At 44.5% G+C, this 21,809-nt stretch overlaps 1 protein-coding gene across 1 annotated transcript in view; it reads right to left on the reverse strand.

The window, feature by feature from the left end:
- Window positions 1–21,809, reverse strand: part of PSD2 (pleckstrin and Sec7 domain containing 2) — a 58,191-nt gene that overhangs the window by 13,203 nt on the left and 23,179 nt on the right. The window contains exons 5-11 of the mRNA XM_077933526.1: window positions 19,435–19,515; window positions 16,048–16,160; window positions 15,316–15,374; window positions 11,376–11,465; window positions 10,225–10,268; window positions 3,525–3,715; window positions 2,445–2,515 (exon numbers count right to left, since the gene is read on the reverse strand). Of these exons, the coding sequence (XP_077789652.1) occupies window positions 2,445–2,515; window positions 3,525–3,715; window positions 10,225–10,268; window positions 11,376–11,465; window positions 15,316–15,374; window positions 16,048–16,160; window positions 19,435–19,515 (649 nt within the window). The remainder of the gene's footprint in view (window positions 1–2,444; window positions 2,516–3,524; window positions 3,716–10,224; window positions 10,269–11,375; window positions 11,466–15,315; window positions 15,375–16,047; window positions 16,161–19,434; window positions 19,516–21,809) is intronic.

A 21,809-nucleotide genomic window follows, 5' to 3' on the forward strand; every position in this document is an offset into this window, starting at 1 on the left:
AGTTCTGTCAATTTCTTTGAATTTTCTGCTGATTGCTTTGTTAAGGCCTCAAGGGATTGATTTATTTTAAGCAGTGCCTGTGTCATAGGTTCCATTGATGCTGCTGTCCCAGTGTCTGGTGCAGGCACTGTGTTGCCAGAGATTGAGCCTCTTTTCTTTTGTGTTAGTTTAGCTTTAGATCTGGTTCTTATCTCCTCTGCCGTGCCACTCATATCCCAAGGCCGTTCTCACAGGAAAAACTTGCAATGGAAAATCCCAGTGTTAGTCAGTTACTTTACAATTTTTCCCTCTTAGCCCTCAAGAGGGAGCAGTTAAAAGTTTCCAAGTTAGAAACAACAAAGAGACAGAAAGCCGGATGTAGAAAATCTCAAGTCCACCATTAAAGTTGTAAAACTTTTTCTCCAATTTAAATTTGGTTAGTCCAATATCAGTAACAAAGTCCCATTTAAATCTTAAATGTCTTAAAATTTTTCCACCATTTAAGGTATAGTCTATATCCACTTCAAAGTTATTTTAAAGAACAGTTTTCCCGGTGTTAAATCCTGGCAGGTCGTCCCGGGGATCAGAGCAGTGAAAAACTTTGTTTCCCTTTAAATTAAAAGTATCTTCGCAAGACTGTCTTTTTTCCCCCTTCTCCTGCCAATCTGGAGGGGAGAGATACTTTTGACAGCTCAGGTTTGACAGTTCGCAACTAAGTCTCTAATAACTGCAGCGAGGTCTTTCGTTGCTTTAAATTCCTGCAGTCCGGGGGGGGCAGACTTCCTTATTTTTTGCCCTCCCGTTTTCAGCCAAATTTTCAATTTTTAAAGGTTCCTAATTTTTCCCTTCTTACTCACGGGAATCCAGTCCAGATTTTCTTTTCAGGAAGGAATCGGCGCTCTCCGCTAATGGCGACGCGGCTTCACTCCGCAGGCTGGGTAGCGACTCTCAGCACCGCGCTCACTCCCGATGCCGCTCCGGAGCCTTTAAAAAGGCTCTTTCACAGTACCGGGGGGCGCAAAGGTGCCCACCGAGTCTCCTTGCTCTCAGGCTTCCGCGCCTGAGATTTTAGGGGTCCCCCGCTCGCCGTAGCGGGTAAGACCCGAACTTGCGGAGCAGTCCTTCTCCGGAGCTCGGAGGTAGGACCGCCATTAAGCGCTGGCACCGACCGGAAGTCTCCCTTCAGGAAGTACTTTGTTGCAGGAATGTTGCATTTTGCCAGCATTTGCTAACTGAGGAATATAATTGTGTAAGTCTCACGGGGACCTACTGTATGGTGCCGAAGGCATCAACAGTAGTGTCGTTTTCCCAAAATGCCTGCATCAATTAAAACTTTTTTGCTAATGATTATTTTAATCTCTTCTAAAAGTCATCTCTCCTCTGCTGTGACGGGAGTTTAAATTAAATATTGTGACACTTAAGACTGAAAGCATATGTCTAATCTTTCAAACCAGGCACGACACACATGAATGACAACAGCCTCTCCCCATCGGGGTGAGCTTTCCTTTACATTACTTTCAGTTCTCTGAAGGATGTGGGCTTTCCCTCTTCAGCGCTGAAGCGCCAGTTTTGCAAGGTTCCAGCCTAACTTTCAGAAAATATACCTCGCAGCACTCAGGCAGGGGGCTACAGGGGGCTGAGAAGGCTTGCAAACAGCAGCAACTGCCGGGTTGCTGGAAGGAAGTGGTAGAGAGCAAAGAAGAAGAGAAATAATGGCTGCTCTGCTGAAGATGAGTGATGAGCCTGGTCACTGAAAATCAGCTGCGTCCTTTAATTCTTCATTTTAAGTGCACAAAAACGTTCAAAAGAAACACTTTTTGAAGGGTCCATTTTCCTATGACATCTGCTATCTCATCCCCCCACAAAGGGAAAAAGGCTTACCTTAGGAAATAGGGTCAAGGTAGCAAGTGCCATAGGGCCCCATCAAAGATGGAACAGCCTACTGCCCCCACCCTCCATTTGAGAAGTGAGCGACGCTCTCCATGCAAATTTCCCAGGATCCCCAACGGCAAGAGATATTTCCAGTGCTGCTGCCTGGTAGCGTCACTCGCTTAACTTTCTTCTGGAAAGGAAGACAGACCTGGCAAGCTACTCCATCTTCTCAGAGGCTTCCCCATGACCTGGCCTGTCTCCCCCTTCACCCCTTCACCAATTCCTCTTGGAATGGAGCAGAAGGCATCAGAGAGCTCAGGAATATGAGCAGAACCGAGGTGGGAGAACCGTTCACAGCAAGCTGTGACCACTTTGTTTTTTACCACAGCCCACCTGTGATTACCCACCCTTTATTGTCACAAGTATCTGGCTCATAATATTGCGAAACAGGATGCTGGACTAGATGGGGCCCTCAGTGTACTCCAATATATGCTGAATTCATTATCTATGGTGTTTGTTTTAAGTGAAAATCCTCGCACTGTGGAGAGTTAACTTGGTGGGATCTTACAGAACTCTCAGAGTGTTAAACATACCTTTTGCAAATACAAGATGGTTCCTTTAAGAACAGCATAAAATTTCTTCCACCCTCTTCTTCCTCTGGGAGCTGAAAAACATATAATTCTGTTGATTACAGCGTTAATACGAGACATCACAGCAGATCCACAGAAATACAATTTTTGAACTAATCCACAAAAGACTGCAATTATGATGGAGTGAGGGGGGCAATACAGCGAAGTGGTTATCAATAGAAATAGGAGAGAAATGTAATCTAGTTCATTTTTAAAACTGAATTTAATATATTTGCACTTTCTGAAACAACGTGAGAGCCAAAATGCACTTAGCTGACTTTTGTGGTGCAGTTCTCCCAACCACCAGTGTTTAGGAAAATGAAAATTGGGCAAAAGTATGCATAAAAGCAAACATAGTGTAAATAACATAAAAATGCATTATATTAGGAGAAATTGCTTGCAAAAATGTCAAACTGCATAAAAATACATTGGTTAAAGTAAAAATCCATGCTAAAATGCTGAAGAAATATCATGATTTTTTAAAACACACACACACACACACACACACACACACACACACACATCGCTGCAGAAACATGAGGCATTTTAAGGAAAACTGCCATCATCAGCCTTGGCAAAGCTCTTCCCATTAGTTCATTTGTGGCCTGTTTATGCGCATAAGGACCTGTTTATTTCACACCCAGCAATGGTGTGAAAGTCACTTTCCAATGGCTTCTTCTCATGCTACTCCAGGAACACTGGTGGGAATGGTTTTGAGGAATTCCAGTAATTGCTTCCACCTAAGCATTGTCTCATCCAGAGAGAGAGGCATTTACATTGCAAGGAACCATACAAACAAATCCCAAAGTTACCAGTGTGGTGTAAGGAGAAGCCATGGAGAAGGGACTCCCATGCTATCACCAGTAGCTAAAACAACCCTGGGAAAATATGAAGGGTGATGCATCCCATGCTTCCTTGTTGTAGCCCATGCGCGCATCAGCGAAAAGCCAGACTCTCTCCTTGAGCACAACCTTTTCAACAAGCGTCTCTGCCACTCTACTGCGCATCTCTTGCCCTTGTCGCTGGACCCCCTTCAATACGTACTTCTCTTCCCATCCATGTCCGCATGGGTTTTCCGAGTGAGGATGCCATGCTTGTAGGTTACAGCATTCTGGGCCTGTGGGACATCCAGAAATGGATTGCTGCCATCAACTATCCTTGCCATTTTCTTTGTGCTGGCACCAAATTTATCATCCACCAGTTCTGACAAAGACTTTCTGAGCTCATCTTCATCACTTGGAAATAAAGCGAAATAGAGAAGTTAAGCAACTAAGACGGAGATGTGGGGGGGGGGTTCCCTTTGAAAACAGGTGGGTGGGTGGGCAGGAAGCAGTGTGTGTTTGTAGGGGGGCGGGAAGAAGTCTATATTGGCATTAATGGCTGTTGCTCTGAAGTCATCACTTATGTCTAAAGGAGTGTCTCTACCCCCATCATTCAGCCCGGACACTGAGGTCCAGTTCCGATGGCCTTCTGGCGGTTCCCTCTTTGTGAGAAGTGAGGTTATAGGGGACCAGGCAGAGGACCCTGTGGAACATTTTCCTATCAGAAGTCAAGGAATAATAACAACTATCTGACATTTAGAAGGCATCTGAAGGTAGCCGTGGAGAGGGAAGTGTGGTGTGTTACTGTTGTTCCCTGTTTGGAGAAGTTTTTAATGTTTGGTGTTTTATCGTACCATATTGGCCTGAATATAAGCCACACTTTCCCCCCAAATTCCAATTGTGAAAAGTTAAAGTGTGGCTTATATTCGCAACCTTACGGTATTGCTGCTGAAACAGCTGCCCACGAGGGCCGTTGGGGGTGCGGGACAACGGCGCCCGTCCCAACCGCATCTCCAACCCTCCCCCAAGCCACCGTAAGGAAGGGGAAAGGAGGGGAGGCCATCAGCAAAGCAGCCCAGGAGCGCAGGGCAACAGCGCACAGCCTGCCTGCCGCTCCTAGTCATCCCCCGGTGCCGGCTTGGGGTGGTAGTGCCAGGAGTGCCGGGAGGCAGTAGTGTTGGGAGGTGGGTGCGCAGTGTGCTCGGAACCAAGCGCCAGCCACCACCCCGCACCCTGTTCAGGACAGTAGTGCCAGGAGGGGGCCACACCCGCAAATGAGCCTTGAATTTTAAAGGTGTGGCTTATTTGTGGGTGCATCTTATATTCGGGCCAATACGGTATTTTTAATATTCTGTTGGGAGCCACCGAGAGTGGCTGGGGAAACCCAGCCAGATGGGCGGGGTATAAATAAGTTCTTCTTGTTGTAATTTGTTGGAAGCTGCCTAGAGTGGCTGGGGCGCCCTAAGATGGGCAGGAAATTAACAACAACAACAACAACAACTTGGGAAATGACTCCTGACTCTTAGGAGACAGGACAAATGTTCTCCATCTGTTTGCACATCAGCTGCAATCCAAAACTACACCCAGAAAAAGTATTAGTAAAGGTAAAGGGATCCCTGACCATTAGGTCCAGTCGTGACTGACTCTGGGGTTGCGATGCTCATCTTGCTCTATAGGCCGAAGGAGCCGGCGTACAGCTTCCGGGTCATGTGGCCAGCATGACTAAGCCGTTTCTGGCGAACCAGAGCAGCGCACGGAAACGCCGTTTACCTTCCCACCAGAGCGGTACCTATTTATCTACTTGCACATTGACGTGATTTCGAACTGCTAGGTTGGCAGGAGCAGGGACCGAGCAATGGGAGATCACCCCGTTGCGGGGATTCGAACCACCTACCTTCTGATTGGCAAGCCCTAGGCTCTGTGGTTTAACCCACAGCGCCACCCGCATCCTACAGAGAAAGTACTGCTAGGGGGCAAAAGCCAACCATCTCCATGGGTCCCTTGAGGCAAGAGTCTGCCCTATGGTGGTGGGGTTTTGCTCCCCAACAATGGCTTTGCTTTTCTGGGCACAACCTCAGAAAGCAGCCCTTGGTAAGCCCTCACTATGTCAGTGTGGACATGACCAGGGGGTTGTATTCAGAGTAGCTATCTCTCAGTGAAACTGCAGTTTCTATAAAATTTCACCTTTCTTGTTGAGCCGATGTGACAGGAATCACTAGGGAGACCAAACTAGTAGTAGTAGTAGTAGTAGTAGTAATAGTGAAAATATTTAGCCATCAAAAGATTACTAAATACTTAGACTGTATCTTTGATCTACAGGTGCAGGTTCTCTTTAGACAAACATGGATTTCACTTGGCTTTCAATTAAAAGGATGAGCAAAACAATCGAAGCTCATTTCAGGTGTCTTGTCAGATAAAGAAATGCTTTGTAAAACATTACTGTTGTTGTTGTTGTTGTTGTTGTTGTTGTCGTCGTCATTCTTTAATCCTCCCCCTCCCCCACCCCTACCCTGAGAGGGAGGGGTTTTTTTGCCCTTGGGACAGAGGGACTGGTGGGAAAGGGAGAGTAATTCTGAGTGTTTATATCCAAAACTAAAAACAAAACAGAAATCCAACAAGGATTATAAAGCAAACAGGAAAGATTTTGGAAAATCCCAATTAATTTTCAAGGTAAGTTGGAGGGGGCTTGCACATCTCTATTTAAAAAATGTAGTGCTCAGTCTGACTCAGTTCCTCTCTGCAACTTTTTATCACTTGGAGAAGTGGGAAGTGCATTCACACTATAGTTCTACAAAGATTCAGGAACAGTAAGGTTGTGTGGCCTCTTCCATGTCTGTGCTCCTTCGCTGCTGAGATGAACAGCAGCAGCCTCCTCAAGAGAAAGCGCTGCAACAGAAGTATATCTTATGGCTAATGCACATATTGTGTACTATCTGGCAGAAAAGCATATCTGACAGCAGAGAGATAACCAGAGCATGAAGGTAGCACTACCATCTGCTGGGAAATCTCTCTGCTTAGATGTTGAAATGTCCTAGATAGTGTCCTATTTTATCATCAGTTTACACCAAAGGGTGTCAGTTCTGGAAATCATATACCTGTCTTTCAAGGCTAATGAGTTCGTCACCTGCCTTGGGTATTTTTGAATGGTGTTTCTCCTCTTCCTTCCTTCCTTCCTTCCTGCATGCATTTATTTATTCAACCAGATGCTCAGATGCACTTTCTTTGAACTCACTTATATAACACTTCCCCCAAATGCTAGTGTTTTACACACAGCCAAATGGAGATAGACAGCTAGCTCCCTCCAGTGGATCTTTTAAATTAATGTTTCAGTGAGATGTATACTGCCCCTCTCTCTCTCTCTCTCTCTCTCTCTCTCTCTCTCTCTCTCTCTCTCTCTCTGAAGTAAAACTGACTTTAGCAAAAGACTATATTTTGATGATCCCACCAAAAAAACACAACACCTTTCTCAAGTGCTCTGAATACTTGAAACTACAAAAACCTGCAAAACCTTCCTGAAAAATGCCATCAGCTGGGCATGTATTTCCTCAGAAAACCAGGCGACAAGCAAATTTAAGCTTTTTTTAGACGCAACCTGTACAAATTGTTGTGACCTACCGAGCCATCTATTAGACTGGCAAGGAGAATGATCATATGCCCCATTTTACAGTCACAGGCAATAATGTGTTTATTAAACTCCTGGTGGGCTACCAGACCTGGCTGGTGGATGGCTGTTCATTTAATGGGTCAGAAATAAGGATGCTGGCCATTGGGTTGGGGTGTGACCCAGTTTGTTCAGAAATTTGGGACAGCCTCATAAAAACCAAGGAGCAAAGCCATGCACCCTGCCAGCTGCTGTTTCTTTTTTTACAGTTGGTGAATTCAGGTTGTTGTGCTAAATTCCCTCAACTGCTGGCCCCACAAATCTGTCACAATAGTTTCATTTTAAAAGTTGGCAACCCTAGTCCTAAATTGTGCAGGCCTGCTTTCGGTGCTATTAAAAAGACTAGAACTTGATTTTGCCTTAAAAGATCATTATGTAAAAGCCGAACACAAATCCCTGTGATGTAATACTAAGGCTATATATAGATGACTTTTTTTCTAGTCAGATTGCTGATTGACCCATTTTCTTCCTATGGCAAATGTCCCTGCTGCTGTTTGAGTGGCTGTTACAACCAGCCGATTAGATAATGACTGTAATCTAACTAAATATGATATGCGGTGCTTCCCCCTCCAAAACAATGTGAGTGCCATATCTTCACGATATTTGGCACTTTCAGAAGGAAATAAAAAACACTTTACAGTATCCTTCTCCACAACTGTACTCAAGCGGTCCTTTAAAATGAGGTGGCAGGGGTGGGGGTGGGGGGTGGGATAGTGACCAAGCACGATTGTTCCAACAACCTGCATTTCTTCAACATGTTGTTCATTATTTGCTCCCCGTTCTCTGCCCCCCCACCCCATCTCAAACATAAACAATAACCCCCATCTCCTGCTTTTTGTTCCCAGCATGCAAAGCTGAAATTCCTGCAGCAAGACTTCTCTTCCCAACATTTGCCTGATTTTTGCAGTACATCTACAGAACGGGGTTCAAGTGGTGATAGTGCCATGTGGGGGGGGGGGGCAGCTATAGCCAGCCTGCGAAGCAAATCATCTCACAGCATAGAAATGATTCTGAGGCAGGGAAGGCGCAATCCCATGTATTGCATTGCTGGACAGGAGGGGGAAATCCAGCTCTTAAATGGGCTTTTAACGTTTTAAAAATACACTCTACATGCCTGACGCTATTAATTCACCCTTGCATTTAAATCTAATCAAACAGAGAATGTGAACTGAATAGTCAGGAATTTTATTTTTGTTTTGAAATACTCATTTTGGTTGAGGGAGAATGATTAAGTAAATTGTACTCGGATTACTCAAAACAAGTTTTTCTATTAGTTTTGTGCAAACGTTTCCCAAATACTCCATTTGACTTTTGTCTTCAGCAATGACCTCCAGAAGAGTGCTTATAAAGGATGCTGTCCTGGAGGGATCAGCAGTTTGCATACAGGAAAAAACCACACTGCTTGCCTTTGCAGCACTGCATCAAGAGCAGCTGCCATAGCAGAAGGAGAACCTGAGGGAGATTCACGTTGTTCCCTAGAATGCTCACACGATGGAAGCCACCATCTTACGTGCTTGTGGGCCTGTGACTCTTCATTCAGTACAGAGTTACATGTGATCGAAGATGGTGGTACCCATAGTGTAGACTCTCTGCAGGACACTTTGGATGGTCCTTGGAGATACTGTCATTAAAAACATAGCTGAAAAGGTCAATAGGAGTGCAGGGAGGAAATTGCTAGTAACCCCGCCCCCCCCGAAAAACAACAACTCAGTTCTGCTAGTGCAGGGGTGCTAACATGGTGCCCTTCAGATATTTTGGACTCTAATCTCCATCAGCCCCAGTCAGCATGGTCAATGGTCAGGGATCATGGGAGAGATAGGCAGGCTTCCACTGCAATGTTTCATAAATAAGATGAGCTGCTTCTTCAGAGGCTCCCTTTAATTTCTTCACAATACAGTGTGAACTGATTTTAGTGGGGAGATGTAAAGAGGATGCAGAACCCAAAACAGCTAGTGTAGAGCAAGCAGCAACGCATTGCAGAAAGACCAATGGGACACGAAATCATAAAAAATGTCAACAAATGAAGCAATAAGCAACTAAATATAATAGCAGATCAGAGCAGGTTAAAATGATACTGTATATGAGTGAATTTTTAAAAAAGTACAGCTCCTTGCATCTGCGTTGTGCTAACAGCTGACATGTGGGGTGGATTTCTGTGGCCCAAAATACAAGGGGCTGGATCCAGGGTGTCAGTTCTGCAAATGGAAAGGCCAACTTCCTCTTTGCCCTGAAGCTCCTCGTGTCACAAATGGTCAAGGGGACAGTCTCCGGATTTATAAATCTGTCCCCAGACAAAATCCGTCCCTGGAATGTTCCCGGATTTCATTTAATGTCCCCGGATCTATATTTTAAGAGTTGTAGATTTATTAGTAGGGAATGAATGTTGCGTGATTGGTTCAATGGCACAAGACACATCATATGGGGACTTCTGGCGAGGCAAAATGGCAGGCTCCATGGCAGCAAGCAGCTCCTGAAGCCAGCCAGAGACAACTGCGCTACCAGGCTGGCTGCGGGCTGCTGAGGCTGCCGCTGCTGCCACCACTGCCGAGGGGGAACCAGGGACACCCAGTGTGCCAACTGGGGGAACCGCTGATACCCCCCTCCCATGACCCAAATTGAGTCGGGCACAAGAATGCCTGGCCACGCAGCCAACTGCCCGGCGGTGCTCCGGGGCTTGGAAAACGCCACTGAAGAGGAGAGGTAGGAGAGTACCAGGAGGGCAAGGGCACGTGGCCAAGCCCAGGCCCAATCCGAGCCTACTCCATGGCAGCTAGCGCTCCAAGAGAGCAGGCCGGTGCCCAGATTAAGGCAGCGCGACAGAGGAGACCACAGAAGAGAATATATTACTTCTTAATTTTTTTTTAAAAAATAACTTTTTTAAAATAACTTTTTTTTCTCTTTTTAAAAAAAATTGTCCCTGGATTCTTTGAAAAAATCTGGTAACCTTAGTCAAGGGTGTCCTGCTGTAGGCAAACTGGATTCAACCCACTGATTCAGCTCCCCTGCCAAAGTTGCCTGCTTTTTCAAACCCCCCTGTCCTTCCCATTCAGCAGAGAACAAAGGAAGCTGCTCCAAAGAGGAAGCTCTTTGCTCTAGTATACATTCCCTGTAGGTGGCAGTGCCTCTGACAACCTCTTCTACTGTCTACCTCATACCGTTCAAGATGTCGATTACTGAAACTGTTTTCTGTCTTGGACAAATTCTAAGATACATTAATCCTTTTTACAAAGGCATATTATAAAACACTTCAAAACATACTTACATAGCCCATTCTAGCTTTTCATTTTTTATTGAGTTATACAGTGCCTGCAACAAGAACACAAAGTCAGCTCTTAGTAGGTTCTCATAAAATGATTCCCATCTGTGGACGGTGCCCATATCAACCATTATTAAATCTGCGTATAATGGTGAAATGTTGTCATAGCTATATTCTATCCCTGACTGATCATAGGAAATGAGCTTGTCCATCTTCATTTTTAATCAAATTATTTGAACAATAAAGGAATAGTTGTTGTTTCTTCTTGGCTTGGTCACACCTGGAGGCATTTGCAAAACTTGTAAGTAATAGCATAAGGAGAGCGCTGCTGGATTAGACCAAGGCCCAGCTAGTCCAGAGTCCTCTTCCCGCACCAGTGGCGTAGCGTGGGTTGTCAGCACCCGGGGCAAGGCAAGTAATTTGCGCCCCCTAACCCATGGATTTGCGCCCCCTAACCCGTGGATTTGCGCCCCCTAACCCATGGATTTGCCCTAACCCCAGATGTTGCGCCCGGTGCAGCCAGCCCCCCCCCTGCACCCCCCACGCTACGCCACTGTCCCACACTGGCCAGCCAGACTCCTGCAAACAGGACCCATCACAGAACAAGGGAACCTTTCACAGCCCTAGGGCTACATCCGCTTTGGGGCTACCTTCTGCCCTGTCTGCCTCAGCCAGCATGGCTAGTGGTCAGGGATGATGGGATTTGGAGTGCAGCAATATCTGGAAGGGCCAGGGAACTGCCTGTTCAAATTCTCTCATATAAGCAATGCTTCATCTTTGAAGACGCTTAGTGCATCAGACGCAGAAGCCTGGGCTTTAATCTTTCCCCCTTTCATGTTAGCTTTCCAAAGGCAGAGAGTTTTGGCATTCAATTGTGCCATCCCCCAGCTGCAATCTGAAGTGGGGCAGCCTCAAGGAGGTGTAACTACATGTATTTATTTTCTGATCATGACATATAGAAGAGCATCTCTAAGAATGTGAAATAATCACAGCATAGATAGTGGAGCAGAGGCTAGAGTCCCGTCCCCCCAATTCATTCTTATTGCATGCATGTTCAGCAACATAATGGAACTTATGTTCCACAGACACTTGGAATTTCCTGCAATAACACTACACCCCATTTCTCCCCTACTTTCCTTTACTAGATATAGGATTACCTTCAACAGATCTTTTGCAAAATCCTTCCCATCATTCAGCCTGTCCAGATTTGCTGTAAACTGTTGGCAGGACATCTTTTTCCCAATATTCTGCAATGCAGAAGAACAGATACTTTATTTCCCCCATAAGTTTTTAATGCTACAGGCAATATGTTGTTGTTTAGTCGTTTAGTCATGTCCGACTCTTCGTGACCCCATGGACCAGAGCACGCCAGGCACATCTGTCCTCCACTACCTCCCGCAGTTTGGTCTATATATATATATATACACATATATATATATGCAGGTTTTGGTGTCCTCGGGTGTCTTCCCATGTAAAAGTTGGGGTGTCTAGGCGACGTTTCGACGAGGTCTCACTCGTCATCTTCAGGCTGGTGCTTTCGGCTTCTTGTTATTGGAACAGAGCAGGATCTCAGTGTTTGAGTTCCTATAAATACTGTTGAGGAGGTGTGGTGTATAGCCTCCAATGTTCTGGGCAGAGAGGAAGTTCCCAGGCTAGTGTGCCTTTTCTTCTTTTGTTCCTTAATTACTTGAGGGATATCTTGAGTGATTTCTTGAGTGATATCCTGAGTACCACTTAGGTGGGTCATTAGGTGTGGATTAGTTGCTAAAGCCTTAGTGTCTTGACCTCTTGAACTTTGTGGAGAGTTTTTCTGAGAAGATGGCTGTACTGCACTTAGTTGTGCTCTGGCTTGGCTTCGTGTATAGGGGCGAGTTGTGGTTTTGTGGTCTGTGTCAGCCAGATCTGTGTAGGGATTGACCCACCTAAGTGGTACTCAGGATATCACTCAAGAAATCACTCAAGATATCCCTCAAGTAATTAAGGAACAAAAGAAGAAAAGGCACACTAGCCTGGGAACTTCCTCTCTGCCCAGAACATTGGAGGCTATACACCACACCTCCTCAACAGTATTTATAGGAACTCAAACACTGAGATCCTGCTCTGTTCCAATAACAAGAAGCCGAAAGCACCAGCCTGAAGATGACGAGTGAGACCTCGTCGAAACGTCGCCTAGACACCCCAACTTTTACACGGGAAGACACCCGAGGACACCAAAACCTGCATTCCTGTACCCGTGAAAATCTACGAAAGCATATATATATATATATATATATATATATATATATATATATATACACACACACACACACATATGGAGATAAATGAAGTAAACATATGTCAAATGTACTCTTTCTTTGTAGCCCAAAGTAGAGCAGTGCCAAAGAAAGAAAATGGAATGTTTTCCTTGCATAAACTGCCAGGCTTTGACTGAACCAGGTAATCAGTGTTTGCCTATGAATGTGAAATGAAATGAATAAGGCACTCTGCTGTGAACACCCAGGCTGGGCTATGGTCTCCAGTCTTGCTGCAGGGCTTTTTTGTTTTTTTTGCAGGGGGGGGGGGGGGGGAGAAACTGGGGAATTGTTTCCCCATTGTCATCTCACTGGCTTTTTCTTTCCAGGAAACCTGTTTGAAATGTGTGCGTTAATGTGTGACATTGGAGTTGTATTGTGGGGCACCTGATAAGAAAAACAGAATAAAAACAAACAAACAAACAAACAAACAAACAAACAAACAAAAACTGAGTCCAAGGGTGACTTGCACAGGTTCAACCTATCAGTTCTGAATTATGAATGATTGTCAAAGCCAGATTCTCCTCTCCTTGCCACATCTGACACAATGGCTGCTCCTGCACGGTCCCTGGTCCCATAGCTTTTTGGTTGAGCAAGGTTGTGCGATTTATCTACAATACTAATATCGCACCTCTTGCTAGGGCAGGGGCATCGTTATGAAAAATTAGCCTATTAAAATGCAATACTTCCTAATCAATGGATTCAAAGACGTGGATGTTGCTGAGAGTGGCATGGGAACAATCATGAGACCTGCAGACCCAGTTTGCACATCACAGTAAGCCAAACTATGAAACTGTGAAAGAGAGGGCATGATGGTGCATGCTGCTCCCATTGCGCCCACCCGGCTGGAAGGGGGGAAAGAAAAGACAGACTTAGGTTTATGGGCCACGTTGGTAGGTGTTGCTTTCCTTATTAACACATATATTTTACAATTCCAAGTACCCAAAATGTGCAGAAATGTAGTGCAAATTGTAACGACTGCACTTACCACCTGAGAAAGGGTTAAAGAGCAATAATAAGAGGATCCCGGAGCAGAAGAGAAAGAGAAAGGAGGAGAGAGGAAAGAAGAAATTAATGTCACCATAGCCATTGAGAGTTTACAGCTCTGAGATGCTGCCTTCCAAATACTTATCCTCACTGAACTTGCTGTATTTACCACACCATTTCACCTGCAGAAGAATTTGGGACTTTGAAATTTGATTTCCTGCCCAATTCTCCTCCTCCTTTCTCAGTGGTAACTTAGGCCTGGTTCTCACAAGCAGCAGGTAAACCTCTTTGGCTACTGAACCATTTTAGTTCTGACTGGAGTTGCAGATTTACATGACTGAATGTTCCTCCACAGACAGAAAATAAAATCTGCACACAGGAAACAGGCATGTCAGAGAGAAGAAAGTTCCAAGAAGCAGCTCTCCATGACATTTCTATTTGCAGGTAAATTGTTGCGTGGGGAAGCATGTTGTTACTTGAGCCCCTTGCTCACTTCTGAAGTGGAACAGGGGGGAAATCAGTTCCCCGTGCCATCCAGGTCCTTTTCATGCATTCCTTTGGTACAATCCCCCCTCACTCTCCTCCATGCAGTGAGTGTATTCATGGAAAGATGTGTCAGAAGACCTCTGCTGCTTGTAAAAAGTGGGCCTTAGAGACAGAAAACAGAGACAAGCATGCAACTGGGTTTGGGTTAACCGGAGCCTGTTCGTTTTGTCAAACAACAGTGTAAATGTTCCCTTTAAATGTGCTTAACTTTAAATAAGGGGACGTGGGTGGCACTGTGCTCTAAACCACAGAGCCTCTTGGGCTTGCCCATCAGAAGGTTGGCGGTTCGAATCCCCGCGACGGGGTGAGCTCCCGTTGCTTGGTCCCAGCTCCTGCCAACCTAGCAGTTCAAAAGCATGCCAGTGCAAGTAGGTAAGGTAAGGTAAACAGCATTTCCGTGCGCTGCTCTGGTTCTGGGTTTCCGTTGCACCAGAAGCGTTGCGCACATGACCCAGAAAAACTGTCTGCGGACAAACACCGGCTACCTCAGCCTGTAAAGCGAGATGAGCACTGCAACCCCAGAGTCGTCTGCGACTGGACTTAACTGTCAGGGGTCCTTTACCTTTATCTTTTTAACTTTAAATATGCTTAACTGGCGTACCTAACTCACTATGCTGACTGGCAGCTCCTTTCCACAGCTGCAGACAAGTGTCTTTCTCAGAAGTTGTTAGGGATTGTACCTTGGACAAACAAAGCTTGTGGTCTACCATGGAGCTACAGGACTTCAACCTAAAAGGATGAGTGCTACTGTCCGAATCAATGTAAGTTGCAGTGTTATTTTCTAAGCAATCAGCAATGCAGCAATCAGAACAAAGCAGCGGGGTGCACATTTATCTAATTACGCAAATCACAAACATAAATACTTCTTCTGAAAATAAACTCTTATACATGCTTATCTTAGTTTGCCCTACACAATCCCAGATGGATGAGACTTGAAGGAAGAGGCTTCCATTGCTACATACTCTCCAACATATCGCAGAGGACAATCGGGATGATTGTCTTTTGGGTCTGCGCTCTTGTGGGAGCCAAAATGGGACATCCCAAGATCCAGTCAGAAGCAGGGGTGGCTTCTGTAATTCTGGGATGTGGGACAGTTGAGAGGTATGTTGCTGGAGGCAGCAATTTTGCTGCATATAGAGCACGGAATTGAATGCCCTTCCCTGCCATTGTCTACTACTGCCATGACATCGGTTTTCAAAGGCATTTTCCAGATAGCAACAAATCTAGCTGGAGAGCAAGAGCACAAGGTATGTCTTCTTCTGAAAATACTTACATGGCCGTGCAGATCTGTGTTGAGCAGCATCAGGGCACAAGTGAGTGTGTGGATTCCATCTGGAAGATGCAAGTACGGTAATTTAGCCTCTTTCTAAATTGCACTAACAACTAGATATATTCAGCATATTGTGGTCCTTGCCCTCACAAGGCAGGGGAACATTCAAAAAGCCAAGAACAAAATTTGAGAAGGCCAGCTTCATTTGGCTCCAAATTAAGATATTGTTCTACTTCCGCAACAGCCTCACTCCCACTTACTTTTCATCCTAATAACTATTTAGCTATTTGAATTAAATGCAGTTATTAAGCAGGTGGAATTATTCCAGGAAACCGTCTAGTCTTTCCTTTCAGTTTGCTTAAAAAGCAAAACTTACCATTATAAAGCTCATTTCAAGGGTTCAAAGTGCTGCTCTCAGGAATATGTACAAAGATCCTAAATAGGCCAGTCCAGTATTAATATTCTCCTGTGGTGCAGTTAGATAATTTTAGGCTCTTATTGATGGAGGGGCGACTCCTCTTCAGATAGTAATGTGCATTTAATGCACTGCGTTATTTCAAAATGCGGGAAGCCAGTTATTCTGTTTTTGGAAGCCCTTCTGCTCATTCTGCCAAACTCTGCATGTTTTCTGTTAACTTTTAAGGGAGATTTCACTGGCAAGCCTCTCAAAAAGCTAGTTATGGCAAGGTGCTATGTGGGGCAAAAGGCCTAGTTCTGAACATAAGGTGGTGTTACCTTCAGATGTGCTCTCTTCTGGGTTGCATTGGCAATATCGGTGTGAGAAATGGATGAGGACCCGTTCCCGTTCCTGTGTCTCTCCCATCAAGGGGAAGGCTTTTAGGAATGTTCTAGACATGGAAAGGTAAGAAAGTTAGGAAATAAATTGTAAGTAGATCAAAAGTTGCTGATCATAGGCTGTGAGATACCTAAAATGGATGTGGCTCTGGGACTTCTAAAGTCATAGTTTACTGTTTATTATTATACTATTCATTATAAATGTTAAATCTCCACGTAGCTGAGCATGCCAACACCATACCTGGTTTGGGATGAAAAAAGGCACAGGACTGAGGCTTTCGGCGTCACTAACCATGGTGACCTCTGGGAGCAGCCCTGCACAATGGGGATTTGGGGCACAGTGGGTCTGCCCCTACCTAGGAACTGCGTCTGACTACCCAGACGTGGAGACAGTTCACATGTGTTGATCTTGCTTTAGCTTTCCAGTGATTTGAATTATCTTTTGAATGTTTTTAGTGGTCCTTTATTGATGCCTTAAAAGTTTTATTCTTTTTGTAAACTACCTGGTGGTTTTATTACAATCAAACAGTATATAAATCTTGTTAGGTGAAGGAATGAATGAATAAATGAATGAATGAATCTATCTGACTTGATTCACAACTCCTGGACTAACATGTGAAAGGGGGGAAACTTCATATCTTGATACAGTTCATTGCTTTAAAGAAGGCATTACAGAATGCATTACAAATGCATATATTCAGATAAAATGCATCTAGAAATGTGTACATTGATAAATAAAATATTATTTAAGTATGAAATGTTATGCAGATTTTATTTTTAAAATGCATATTAATCCAGAAATAGAATAAATTTATGAATGAGCAAATGTGAAATTGAGAAGAACCAGAACCAGACCCATCTGTCCATCTCTGCCTCTGCCTAAACATTCCTATTGCAATCCAGAAGGACTGTGGGCTCTGGTTATGTGAGTGCCATGGATACTTGTCAGATTAAACCTGGAATGCCACTTATAACAACTAGCACAACTCTTCTCACTGCTTCCCATTTTGTGTGCCTTCGTAACCTTAAATAATTGGTTTTATAGCCTGTGCAACCCTGAGGAGTTGAGGTGGACACCAAAGGCAGGAAGTTTCCAGCAAAACAAGGGGAAAATGTTTCTATGTTATAAGAATATAATTAAAATTCCTTCTGTCTTTGCCAGCCTGAGACCCAGGGAGGGGCCACAGCACATGCTTTGTGTGCCGAAGGCCCAGTTCAATCTGCACCTACAGTTTAAAGGATCTGATTGCACATGATGGAAAAGACCATAGGCTGAGGATTTGGAGAACTATGGCTGCCAGTCAGTGCTCGCCCACACCTTGCTTATCCCATGCCTAGAAAGCACGGGTCCAAGAGGTTTCCCACTTGTCCTGTGCTTTCTGTCCAAGCGGTATTCTGTTTGCCCCACTGCTTTCCCCAGGAAAACCCTCTTTTACCGCTGAATTGTAACAAACGTCCATCTGTGGAAAACCTGATTGACATTTGCCTCAATTCGGCTGGAAAGTGTGGGTTTCTCTGGGTGGGGGTGGGGGGAGGTGCTGAACAAGCAGAAGTGTGGACAAGCACTCAGAGTTTTACTATTTTTATTGTTATTTATTAAATTTGTACCCCACCCTATACCCACAGGACTCAGGACGAGAAGGGTCTAAATGGGCAAACAACCTGGTAAAAGGCAGCTTCGTATGTCCCTATGACCCAAAAAGTCTTACAACACATCTGGAAGATGGTTAGGTTTATACTCCCAAGTGTGACTCTCTAGTGAGAGAAAGTCTCTCCTCATGTTCTTGCTGTCTTCATCTGTTGCACAAACTGTAAAAACAAGCTCCTAATCTCAGATGTTGCAAAGGGATCTGCGAGTGGAGATGTCTCCAAAGCACATGGAAGCTCTTCAGAGCCATGTAGTTTAAAGCCACCTTCTGGAATTGTATCTGGAAGGGAACAAGGAGCCAATGCGGACATCCTAGTACAGGCGTGATGTGCTCCCAGCAGCTTTCATTCATCAGATGGTGTGGGGCTGTACTGAGTGCAGCTGAAGCTTCCAGGCAGTCTCATTTGGCAGTTCAACACAGCAATTTTGAAAATATTTAGAAGCTAAGAAGGGAAATGCTCTCCCAGATATAGAAACAGTCTGACCTGCTATTTCAGTGGGGAAATGTATGCTTGTATTAGATGACATCCAAATATACAGAAAGTAACCATTTGGACCAAGCCCAGCACCTAGCAGGAGGAAGAAGGGAGAAGCGCAATGCACAGCAGAGAGAAACAGATGGGAATGGAGACTGAGAAGAAATGTACTCTGGCTAAACAGGCTGGGTGTCCTAAATGAAAGGACTCGAAGTCTGAAACGGAATCTGACTAAATGTTGTGGAGAATCATGTATACTGAAACCAGATGTCTTTTTGCAGGGGGTGGAGCTGCTTTGTGAAGGGCTTTTCCCAGTGAGGAAATGTATTCCTACCGCTCTTCTCCTGCTGGAACTACCCTCTACTGGCAAACATACATTTGGAACCTCCGTGAGAAATCACTCTTAAGTGACTTTTCTCTTTTGAAAGAGCTATCAGGCTATCCTCACACATATTTGCTCATAATGTTTCATAAAACCCTAAGAATTTTCAAAGGGAACAGAAAGGTAACAAAAAAGGCAATGCTAATTGTTAAGTTGTGGGTGAACATATCAGACGACACAGCGATTCTTCAAACAGCTCTTGTTTATTCACAGGCCAGAACAGAACTGAACTGAACTGAAGAGTTCAGTCAGCCTGCTTATATAGAGCTCCAGTACAACGTAACTGTAACAATTTTCTAAAACTATCCAATCACTGAATGTCACTTTCGATCCCTTATTTGCATAACTATCTACAGTATCCCCCTGCTGGCCCAGGGTGAGAACTTCAGTACATAACACTAATCTTCAGTTTTGATCGTTATTTCAGTGGGGCAACATATGAGCCAGCGCTGGGACTTCTGTTGATCCAAACAGCCCTTTCCTACTTCCCAGCCTTCATACAAAACTCAAGGCTCCCTGCCTGCAGATGGGAAGTGAAAGCATCACAATATGAAACTGTGTTATTGTGACACTCGGCCCGCCACCCAGTCGCCTGCCCTTTATCTGATGACCCAAAATGCGGCTGATAAAACTAACCTATTTAAAGGCAGCATTTGTAAACAAAGAGGAATCCAGACATAAGAGACATGCAGTCGAGTTGAAAGTGCTTGATTTTTGTTAGACTCCTGAGATGTCTGAAATTAAACGATGGTAACAGAAATGGGTGGTGTGGGGCCTTACCTCTAACTCACGCATTCGAGATCCCTGCCCTTGCAGCTCACCTGAGTGCTTTATCCAAGGTCAGTCCAGTGAAGTCAAAGAAACGGAGATATTCTTCTGCTACCAGTTTGCTAAATTCATTACTGTAATTAAAGAGGCCACAGTCAGTGTACTTCTGCATACTCTTCACCAGAGAATCTAATTCCATAATCCACTGAACATGGGTTTGTCCCAGCACATCCTCCATCTGTAGTGAAATTGATCCAGCCAAATATAAGCTCTTTCCAGTCCCATTGGTTTTCAACTGCAGAGCCAAGCCATCCCACTGGACTGAAAAATATCCATGCTCCAAGTTCACTATGTAAATGTATGTATTTTTGACTCATTGTGTGACTTGGACATCCTTCCCCCTTTTAATGTTTGCTTCATTATTGCATTAATGAAGCAGACACTAGAATTCTCAGTGACCGGTGAATAGCAGTTATTAAACGAACTGTCAGGACTTGGGAGCTAGGCAGGAGAACTGCTAGCAATGAAGGCTTTATACAGACCAAAGAACCGGAGCTGATGTGGTAAGCAAGGATATGGAATATTTTGTTGCAATAATGGTAACTCTCACAACAAGCTTGCCTGGGTAAATTACCAGATTTTGTTCTCATTTCTGGTGCCACTCACTGGTGCAGGTTGAAATCCGCCACATCCAGATTGCTCTTTGCACATATCTACCGGCACTGATTTGTTGCAATAAATGAATTTTCAGATGGGTAGGTCTTGCAGCAAAAAGAACAGAGTCTTATGGCACCTGATAGACTGTTGTCTTTCTGTCTACCTGGTAGACTGTCGTCTATGACGGCATTCTGCCCGGATGCTGAGGTCCAGCACCGAGGGCCTTCTGGCGGTTCCCTCATTGCGAGAAGCAAAGCTACAGGGAACCAGGCAGAGGGCCTTCTTGGTAGTGGCGCCTGCCCTGTGGAACGCCCTCCCAGCAGATGTCAAAGCGATAAACAACTACCTGACATTCAGAAGACATCTTAAGGCAGCCCTGTTCAGGGAAGTTTTTAACGTGTGATATTTTACTGTATTTGTGGTTTTTATGGAAGCCGCCCAGAGTGGCTGGGGAGGCCCAGCCTGATGGGCGGGGTATAAATAATAAATTATTATTATTATTATTATTATTATTATTATTATTATTATTATTATTATTATTATGAAAGCTTACGTTTTAGTTTTTAAGGTGTCCCATCACTGTTGCTTTTAACAAATGCATTTATTAGTATATATTCAATTCATATGGAGAAGCAATATATGTAACAAAAGCACATTAATTTCCACAACTTCCCAGCATTGCTGGTGAGTGTGGGATTTACCAGTAAGTGATAGAGATGAGAGTAAAAGTGAGTCATTTGTTGCCATACTAAATGCCTGTGAATAATCAAAGCATCTTGACCACTGTTCCCCAGGCTATGCCAAGCAAACAAGAAGAACAAAAAGAAAACATTGTGATTGATGGGAGTGTGTTTTTACATGAAACTCCAATTCACATGTTATGTATACTTGAAATCATGTTTGTTAATTCCTGCCGCAGCTCTAGTATTCCAACAGGAGTAAGAATAAAAGTAACTAAAAGTCTTTTAAAAAATCTTCCCAAAGAAAAAAAATTAACATTCCTTTGAGTTATTAAATTTTCATATTGCCTTTCTGAAACAGCATAAATGCTGGAACAATAATTCTCCTAGGATATTTATTCATATAGCATAATGGGTTATCCAGGCCAGCTCTCTCAAGACCACCATGGGGATTATGGTCAGGAGGACAACAGTACATTCCTAGGCAGGGTGGGGCTGGTATCCAGTCTGCCCTTTTTGGGATTCCCAACCTCATAGATGTTCAGAGTGACACCCTTGCCTGTCCTCCCTAAAGAGTTTGTATCCAGACATAAGCACCCCACTGGTTCTCTCTCTACATCAAACTGCTGAGTGGGGTCAGCCAGAGTTTTGGAGTGTATCGTCAGCAATATGCTGATGACACACAGCTCTTCTGTGACCCTCTGATGAAGGCTCTTGGGCCAGAATTAGCCAACCCTGGATCAAGCCATCTCATTTACCAGTCATATTGTGAAGTGTTTAAAGACAAGCAGTAAAAGCAGAAAGAAATTAGGCTTAGAAAGCACAAGCACAGCAGAGATGTCTCTGCTGCAGAACAAGGCGATATACTTTTCTCCTTGATCTAGTCATTTGGCATCTTTTGGTCATCTCGTGAGCAGCTCAGTTGCTATATTTCCCTTTCCAGAGAGCAACTAGAGAAAGTCATGATGGGAACCGATGTCTGCAGGGAAATCAGGACCGGCCAACCCCTGAGGCAGGCTGAAACAGCCACCTTGGGTGGCAGAATCGTACCGGGCAGTGCCCCCATGAGTGCCCCACCTGCCCCTGCTGCC

The sequence above is a fragment of the Podarcis muralis genome, chromosome 8, assembly GCF_964188315.1.
Source record: "Podarcis muralis chromosome 8, rPodMur119.hap1.1, whole genome shotgun sequence".
Lineage (NCBI taxonomy): Eukaryota > Metazoa > Chordata > Lepidosauria > Squamata > Lacertidae > Podarcis > Podarcis muralis.